The 8,891-nt window shown below is 63.4% G+C and overlaps 1 protein-coding gene across 9 annotated transcripts in view; it reads left to right on the top strand.

Moving 5' to 3' along the window:
- Positions 1–8,891, top strand: part of LSP1 (lymphocyte specific protein 1) — a 43,676-nt gene that overhangs the window by 26,369 nt on the left and 8,416 nt on the right. For 5 of the 9 annotated variants that reach the window (XM_040639662.1, XM_040639660.1, XM_040639658.1 and 2 more), the window contains exons 2-7: positions 2,741–2,878; positions 5,479–5,646; positions 7,462–7,660; positions 7,988–8,080; positions 8,348–8,391; positions 8,562–8,643. In XM_040639662.1, coding sequence (XP_040495596.1) covers positions 2,741–2,878; positions 5,479–5,646; positions 7,462–7,660; positions 7,988–8,080; positions 8,348–8,391; positions 8,562–8,643 — 724 coding nt within the window. The remainder of the gene's footprint in view (positions 1–2,740; positions 2,879–5,478; positions 5,647–7,461; positions 7,661–7,987; positions 8,081–8,347; positions 8,392–8,561; positions 8,644–8,891) is intronic. The other 4 variants (XM_040639661.1, XM_040639656.1, XM_040639657.1 and 1 more) reach the window with 3 other exon arrangements.

Genomic DNA, 8,891 nt, shown 5'->3' with positions numbered 1-8,891 from the left:
TTGGGGACCCCCACCTGGAACGGGGAGCTGTGAGCCTGCCTGGGGCCCGTGGGCTCTGTGCACCTGGGAGGAGCGAGGCCCCGTGGCAGCTTCTGGTGCCGGGGGTGGGGAGCCCCGCGCGGCAGCCCCTGGGGCTGAGGCCTTGGCCACGCACAGAGGCAGAGCAGACACAGGAAACAGCTAATCGCATTTGCTAAGGAACACCAAATCCCTCACAGCTGCGCGCCGCTGAGCCAGGGGCCACGCGGCGGGGAGGGGGCGGCCATCGCCGGGGCCCTGACAGCTCCGCAGAGCTTGCCAAGGGGTCTGGGCTGCTGGCCGGGGAAGAGGGGCGCCTTTCCCAGGCCAGAGGCCCCCACCCCACCCCAGGAGAGCCACCCCCTCTCAATTCCCAGAACGCAGCCCAGCTGTGGAACAGTGAGGGGTGAGGTCACGGGAGGGGCCGGGAGGGCTGCATTACTCACACCCTGGGGCTGGCGGGAGCGGGGAGGCGAGTGGGGAGGGCTCCTTGTCCTTAGGCCTCTGGGTCTCCCAGCATGGGGCTTTGGGGAGACAGCAGGAGACCCCTGCCCCACACCCCTCCTCTGTCCCCACCGCAAGCTCCTGCCCGTGGGGGTCAGGGGGCCACATGCAGATGGTGGGTCACGAAGGGTTACCCTCGGAGGGGCTGGCTCCTTGGGGATGCTGCTCTCAGAAACCACGCCTCAGTCTCCCTCCTGGGCCGCTGTCAGGGTGATGGCAAGGACGTCAGGAACTAGGGTTCCGGGGTGGGGAGACTGGACCTGCCATTTCGTGCCTCACCTTGTTCCCACCTCTGAGTCTGTGTGGACACCTGCGTGTGCGCACGTGTGTGCGTGCTGGGCGGCGTTTGGGACCACGTGTGCAGGGCAGGCGTGTGGGTGCAGAGCCCATGGAGGAAGTGTACACACACTTGTGTGAGGGGGGCCTGGCCATGCACTGTGTGTCCCTGTGTAGGGCTCTGCCGAGTGTGGCCCGCGCAAGGCTCTTATGTCCTGTCTCCATACGGCCGACCCCGGCACGTCTGTCTTTGGCATGACCAGACACACTGTGGGCTCAGCACTCAGACCTGGGTGGAAGGGTGTGGGCAGCAGGAGCAGCAGCCTCGGGGGAGAGAGGCCCCCATGGGGGCTCCTGAGAGCAGGCCTGAGGGGACCTGAGGCTCGGCTCCAGCCTCGGATGCAAGCACGCCTCCCAGGCCACCCACGCCCCACCTGGGCGCACGCACTCACACCCGTGCACCACGCATGGGCCGAGACACCGCTAGCACCCCACGCAAACATGCCTGCAGGCCTGTGCGGCTTGGACGTGGGAGCAAGGGGAACCAGATGGCCGGTCCCATCAGGAATGGCCAGGAATCCCTCCTGGGGTGCCCCCCAGGGGCTGCCCCACAAGAGGGCTGCTGGGCCCACATTCTACCCCACAGCCGGGGACCCAGAACCAAGCCCCCACTGCATCCACCTGCCCCCACCCTCCATTAGGAGGGCCTGCAGGTGTGAATGGTGGGGGAAGGACCCTAGACCCCAGGTCCCCAACAGCCCGAGAGCACCCTAGGCTCGACCTCCCCAGAAAACAGGACCCTGCAGCTTCCGAGCCGAGCTTCTGGAGCAGGCTAGGAGCTGGGTGTGGGGCAGGAAGGGCTCCCTGGGGCCCTGGGGGTGGGAGCCAAAGCACTGCTGAGGAGTGAGGGTGGACGACTCGGGGTGCTGAGGTCTGAGCACGGCTGGGGTCCCAGGGGGCCACAGCGGGGGGGAGCGGGCCCAGAGCCGGGGCTGCGGACGGGCCTGGCTTTTGTCTGGAAGGCTCCGGGAGGACTGAGGAGAGATTAGATCATGGCTGGCAGGGCTGCCGAGACCATGGAGCCGGCCATCCTGGCCAAGGGTTGGAGGCCCAGAAGGAGTGGGCTGCGGGGTTAGGCAGCGGACACCGGCAGGAAGGGACTGAGACCCTGGCTTGGGGCGGTGAGACCCCTGCAGAAGCAGAGACCACGACTCCCCTCATGGGGTCCAGAGGAGCTGGGGGAGGCAGGGCCGTGTCGGTGGCCAAGGCCTGGAGTGCCCCCCGGACACCAATAGTCTGAGACCTGCTAGGCCGGGGCCAGGGGAACCAGGCTGTGGACCCCTGGTCCCAGGCCCAGCTTGTGTGGCCCCAAGTGAGGGACCCCAAGAAGCTGCGGGGTCAGCATGCACGGAGGGAGGAAGCTCTCCGAGGCTGGCTCTGCAGTGGGCCTCAGTTTCCTCATCTGTGACATAGCCCAGAGAGAGGTCAGGCTCAGGCTGGACACAGCCTCTTCTGCGGGCCTTGGGCCCTCTTGGGGGGCCACCTTCTTCCAACACGCCGGGCCCTTGGGGCGCAGGAGGGAGCACCCCAGCGGGGGTGCATCAGCTGGGGAGTTGGCTGCCTGGGCCGCTCTGCCCCTGGCCAGACCCCAGCCCGGCCTGGCAGTGCCTGATGGGCCAAGGCTGAGCCTCCCGCTTCAGGTAAGTGTGCCCTCCAGCAGCCTCTGCCCGTGCCCACTGCGGCTTCTCCGGCCCCGTTCTGATTAGGCCAAGGGGGCCTGGCTGGTGGAGGGGACACAGGGTCTTCGTACTGGGGTTGCTCGCGACCGGCTCACACGACCTCTGCTCTATAGACGAGGAAACTGAGGCCTGGACAGGAGGCCCATTTGGACCAGAGTGCCAGGGCGTGGGCTGTGGTGTAACTGTCTCTCGGTGTCCCCCAGGCTCACCACTCAGTGGAGTGTGGAAGATGAGGAGGAGGCCGCCAGGGAGCGGCGCCGCCGGGAGAGGGACCGGCAGCTGCGGGACCAGGACGAGGACGGCGGTGGCCAGTGCCCCGAGCTGCCCGAGCAGGAGACCCTGTAAGCTTCCCCCGCCCCCACCAGCTTGCCCGGCCCCGCACACTTGGGCAGAGGGGGATGCTGGGGGTGGGGCTCTGGGCTAGGGGTCCCAGAGCAGGTGAGACCATGGAGGAGCTCATTCCAGGAGCAGGGGGAGTGGGGAGAGTTCTCAGGGTGAGGGTCCCCAAGCTCCCGGCCCCAACAGAGCCTGCTGGCCGGCCGGCCGGATGGACTCATGTGCGGCCACCCCTCCCAACCAGCCTCCCAGAGCGCTGACTCAGGCTCTGGCCGCCCTGCGCGCTCCTGGCCCCTGCTTGGACCGACACTGACCCCAGCTGCGTGGCCCTGGCCCCGGAGCCTCCCGCCCAAGCTCCCCGCTGCCGGTGACTCATGGAGGCCACGTCCAACTTGGCGGGCCGCAGGCCGGCTCGTTTCCTCTCTGGGCCCAGGAGGCCTCCGCGGCCGGGCTGGGCTGTTTTTACAATAATGCCCCCCTTCCTCCCGCCGCTGTTTTGTTCCATTTTCTCCGAGTCAGCAGCTCTGGGCGGGGTGGGGTGCCGCAGCGGTCATGGCCCCTCAGGCCGGGTCCTCAGTCTAGGTGGCAGGGGCTGGGGGCAAAGGGGGAGCCCACCAGAGCCAGATCCCAGCCCTGCCATGCGGGAACAGGGTGCTGGGGCTTCCAGGGGAAGGAGTACGTCACCAGAGCCCTGGGGGCTCAGCCAAGGGGGCAGAGGAGGACACAACTCCACACACGGGGACCCCAGGGTGACAGAAGAGGCATAGCCCAGCAATCAGAGACCCCAGACTGAGGGGGGAGTACAGCCCAGCTCACAGAGACCCTAGACTGAGGGGCGAGTACAGCCCTGCTCTCAGAAGACCCTAGACTGATGGGGGAGGCATAACTCAGCTTTTGGGGGATCCTAGACTGATGGGGAAGGTACAGCCCAGCTCTCAAGAGACCCTAGACTGATGGGGGAGGCATAACCCAGCTCTTGGGGGACCCTAGATTGATGGGGGAAGCACAGCCCAGCTCTCAAGAGACCCTAGACTGATGGGGGAGGCATAACCCAGCTCTCAAGAGATACTAGACTGATGGGGGAGGCATAGCCCAGCTCTTGGGGGATCCTAGACTGATGGGGGAGGAATAACCCAGTTCTCAGAAGGCCCTAGACTGATGGGGGAGGATAGCCCAACTCTCAGGGGACCCTAGACTGATGGGGGAGGCATAACCCAGTTCTCAGAAGGCCCTAGACTGATGGGGGAGGATAGCTCAACTCTCAGGGGACCCTAGACTGATGAGGGAGGCATAACCCAGTTTTCAGAAGGTCCTAGACTGATGGGGGAGGATGGCCCAACTCTCAAGGGACCCTAGACTGATGGGGGAGACATAACCCAGTTCTTGGGGGACCCTAGATTGATGGGGGAAGCACAGCCCAGCTCTCCAGAGATACTAGACTGATGGGGGAGGCATAGCCCAGTTCTCAGAAGGCCCTAGACTGATGGGGGAGGATAGCCCAACTCTCAGGGGTCCCTAGACTGATGGGGGAGGCATAACCCAGTTTTTAGAAGGTCCTAGACTGATGGGGGAGGATGGCCCAACTCTCAAGGGACCCTAGACTGATGGGAGAAACATAACCCAGCTCTTAGGGGACCCTAGACTGATGGGAGAGGACAGCCCAGTTCTTGGGGAGCCCTGAACTGATGGAGGAAGCATAGCCCAGCTCTCAGGGAACCCTAGACTGATGAGGGAGGCATAGCCCAGCTCTTAGGGAACACTAGACTGATGGGAGAGGCATAGCCCAGCCCTTGAGAGGCCCTAGATTGATGGGCAAGGCATAGCCCAGTCCTCAGAAGGACCTAGACTGATGGGGGAGAACAACCTAGCTCTTGGGGAGCCCTGAACTGATGGGGGAGGCATAGCCCAGCCCTCAGGGAAACCTAGACTGATGGAGGAGGCACAGCCCAGCTCTGAAGGGACCCTAGACTAATGGTAGAAGCACAGCCCAGATTCTGGGGGACAATGGGGGAGGCACAGCCCAGCTCTCAAGAGACCCTAGACTGATGGGGGAGGCATAGCTCAGTTCTCAGAAGACCCTAGACTGATGCGGGAGAACAACCCAGCTCTTGGGGAGCCCTAAAAAGAAGGGGGAAGCATAGCCCAGCTTTCAGGGAAACGTAGACTGATGGAGGAAGCATAGCCCAGCTCTGAAGGTACCCTAGACTGATGGTAGAGGCACAGCCCAGATTCTGGGGAGCCCTGGACAATGGGAGAGGCACAGCCCAGCTCTCAGGGACCCTAGACTGATGGGGGAGGCACAGCCCAGCTTTTTGGGAACCTTAGACTCATGAGGGAGATAGAGCCCTGTTCTTGGGGGACCCTGGCTTAACAGGGTGAGACACAACCTTGGCCTCCGGCAGCTCCAGACTATGGGCAAGACACAGTCCTGCTCACAGCGACTCTCTGACAATGGGGAGACAGCCCAGCCATGGGGTGCTGCTTCTGGCAGACAGGGTCTCCCACCGCTGGAGCCCAGGGTCTGAGAATGGGAGGAGGTGTGGGTGGTGTGCGTATGGCCCCTCATGGCCTGGCCCAGCTCTGAGCACCCTGTGCGTTCTTTCAGCCTCAGCCTGAAGCCCTCAGAGGCTCCTGAACTGGACGAAGATGAGGGTTTCAGCGACTGGTCCCAGAAGCCAGAGCAGCGGCGACAGCACTGGGGGGCTGGGGAGACCTCCAACTGCGGGGAGCCCCCATGGGGCGAGAGTCCGGAGGGGCAGCAGGAGGAGGACAGGCAAGTGGGGGTTGATGTCTGGAGGCAGGGCCGCCAGGCAGGGTTCTCTCCAAGCCCCCAACCTGTGCCTGAGAACCGGCCACCAGCCCCTCAAAATGCCCTGGAGCTGGGAGCAGGGGGAAGGGAGGAAGAGAGCTAGACGGCGGGGCTGCGGGCCGAGGGGCTGTGGGGAGGGTTGGGGAGGAAATCTCATTCCTGGGCTCCCCAGGGCCCCTGGGCCCCGTCCAGACCAGCTGCGGCCCGGGCTGGGGTGTTGCCACATCAGCACACATCTGCAGCTCACTTACGTAATGGGGGCTCTGCGCCCCTGCCGCCCGCCCGCCCCTTCCTCCCTCGGGGCTGGCTGATCTCCATTCCCACGGAGGGGAGCAGGTATTTCCAGATGTGCGGGCCTGTGAGCCGGCCTGGAGGGACAAGCTTTCCAGATGTGCAGACGTGTTTGCTGGTCTGAACGGGGCAGGCGGGGGTGGGGGCCGAAGCGCCCCTGGGGCCCAGGGATGGGATGGGGGGCTGCTCCCGGAGCCTCACCCCCACCCCAATTCAGGGATCTGAGTGCTCCCCACACCCTGCAGGCATGCTCAAGGCCCCTGACTGTGGACAGGGTCCAAGCTCTGGTCAGGAGCTTCAGGCTTGGGGGCCAGGGTCCCCCCCATTGCCTGAGTGTCACCAGACTCATGTCTCTCCCCACCCTGGGCTACCTCCCAGCCCTTCGAGACCCCTCAGGAGCCTCGAGCTCTAGCTAAGACACCCCCAACGTCCCACCACCCTTTCTCCACCCTACAAGCACCTCTCACACCCCAGGAGCCAGCTGCCTCGCCGGGGCCTTGGTGCTGGCCAGGCCCCTGACCACCAGTGCCCCCTCCGGGGCTCAGTTTCCCCCACCCGCCTTTGGGAGTCAGTGCACACTCTGCATTTCTAAAATGGGTCTGGGGTCAGCAAGGATGGCCCGCACACTGGTGGAGGGTGGCTTCGCCCTGCCGGCTCTCTCCTCTCTCCAGCCGGCCACAGGCCACAGCTGTTCCGACAGCAGGGGGCACTTTGGCTCTTCAGTGGAACCCTCCTGCTCTCAAGCAGGCCTCCTCCCCGCCCCACACCTGCCTAGTCCCCGTACCCACTGCAGCTGAATGGGCCCTCTGTGTGCCTGCAGCTGGCTGGGACGGACCCACCTTGGGCGGTGGGTCTGGGTCTTGGCTGGCACCAACACCAAGGGGCATGAAATCATGGAAAATTCGAGAATTTCCCATCTTACCCAGGTTCAGTCCTGCTCATACGCAGAACCACTCTGGCTGACAGCAGGCAGCCCCTCTTTTCAGGGGCACGATGCTCGCTGTGACCTCTGCCCTTGCCTTGTCCTCCAGCTGACCAGCCCCCAAACCACTCACAGACCCTGCCCACTCCTATGCAAAGCTCCTTCTTAGGCTGCTTGCCTCCCTCCCAGAGCAGGGCAGGAGCAAGTGGGGGCCGAAGCCAGCAGGGTGGACACGGACAAGTACGACCTGGGCTGGAGCTTGTCCAGAGAGCCTGGAGACTGGGTCTAGCCTCAGAGTGTGGGTGGCCACCAGTCAAGAAAGGATCCTGCACGGCAGAGCTGGGGCATGGGCACTGCTCAGCACAGGGCCCAAGGGACGGAGGGCTGGCTCTGAGGTCTTTGGACCCATTTCCCCAATGAGGCTGGGGTCTCAAGATTCCTTGGCACTCAACTGGCCTGACTGTCCCCATCTTTCAGATGGAGAAATGGAGGTTTGGACACAGGAAGGGCCTTGAGGCAAGAAAGTGAATAGCCTTCTATGGGATGGCCTTCCTCTTCCTCCCCAGGCCCCACCAGCACGCCCGTGAGAACCGGGACGGTGATGAGCAGAGCCCAGCCGGAGTCTGCCTGGAGGCACTGCATCTGAGCCCCAGCTCAGAGCCCCAGGAGGGGCCAGGGACAGAGGAGACAGAGCCCAAGAGCCCAGAGGGGACCATCCGGGGCAGCCTGGGACCCGCAGAAGCCGGGGAGGCCGCTGAGCAGGTGGTGGTGCCCCCCCTGGGGCGTATGCACTCCAACCCCTGGGCTGGGACGGTGTCTGCTAACTGCATTTCTGCGAGCCTTGCTCGGCTGGCCTAAAGAGGGATCCGCCCCCAACCCCAGTCTCTAGCACCCGCATTCTCGGAGGGTGGAGGGGCTTGCTGACCCTGGGATCAAGTGAGAATTGCAGAGAATTTGAGAACAGAGCATGTCAGGGCTGGAAAAGGCCTCAGGCCCAGGGAGGGGAAAATGTTTGCTCCAACAAGTCCTGGATGGGGCAGGAGGGGTGCAAAAGGGGTGCTCAGCATATAACCTCGGATGTTCTGTTTCTAGCACCAGAAACGCCAGCAGCCCAGGACACCCAGCCCCCTGGTCTTGGAGGGCACCACTGAACCAGATTCGCCTCCCCTGAGCCCCAGCACCAAAGTAGGTCAAGCCCCAGAGCCTGCTGCCTTTTCCTCTTTCCCAGAATCACGACTAAATGACAGCCCCAGAGAGGCAGCCACACGTCACCTCCAGGAATAGGGAGCACATCCTGCTCTTTCTCTGCTATTCCCTCAAGCCCAGCACTCAGCCCAACCCTGAGAAACAAATCAGTGGAAGGCTGGATTGGTGGACGGGAGCCACTGGGGCAATGGGGGGGGGCGGCGTGGGCTCTGGCTGAAGGCTCACATCTCTTCTTGCTCTCTGCAGCTCATCGACAGAACCGAGTCTCTGAACCGCTCCATCAAGAAGAGGTGTGCCTGCTGTTTTCCAGACTAGGACTCGGGGTTCCCCAAGAGAATGTTGAAGATAGGGGTCTAGGGGCAAGAGATTCAGGGGCCTTGGGGAGCTCAGGTAGGGGTTTGGGGTGGGGTGTACAAGCAAGTGAGGGAGCATGGGGCGTGACCCTTCTTTTATCTTCCAGTAACAGTGTGAAGAAGTCCCAGCCAGCCCTGCCCATCTCCAAGATTGATGAGCGGCTGGAGCAGTACACCCAGGCCATTGAGGTATGCTAAGGCCTCTCCTCTTCTGCTGGGTCCCTCTTACATTCATGTACCCATTGTCCATCCAAACAAGACCTCTCCATCCAACCAAGTCCTCTCCAACCAACCGAGACGTCTCCATCCAACCAAGATCCCTCCATCTAACCAAGACCCCTCCACCCAACCAATACCCCTCCCTCCAACCTACCCCCTCCATCCAACCAATACCCTTCCATCCAACCAAGACCCCTCCATCCAACCAAGACCCTTCC

The sequence above is a fragment of the Ursus maritimus genome, unplaced genomic scaffold (genome assembly GCF_017311325.1).
Source record: "Ursus maritimus isolate PB19 unplaced genomic scaffold, ASM1731132v1 scaffold_23, whole genome shotgun sequence".
NCBI lineage: Eukaryota > Metazoa > Chordata > Mammalia > Carnivora > Ursidae > Ursus > Ursus maritimus.
The sequence above is the reverse complement of the archived record's forward strand: the minus strand, read 5'-3'. Positions and strand labels throughout refer to the sequence as shown.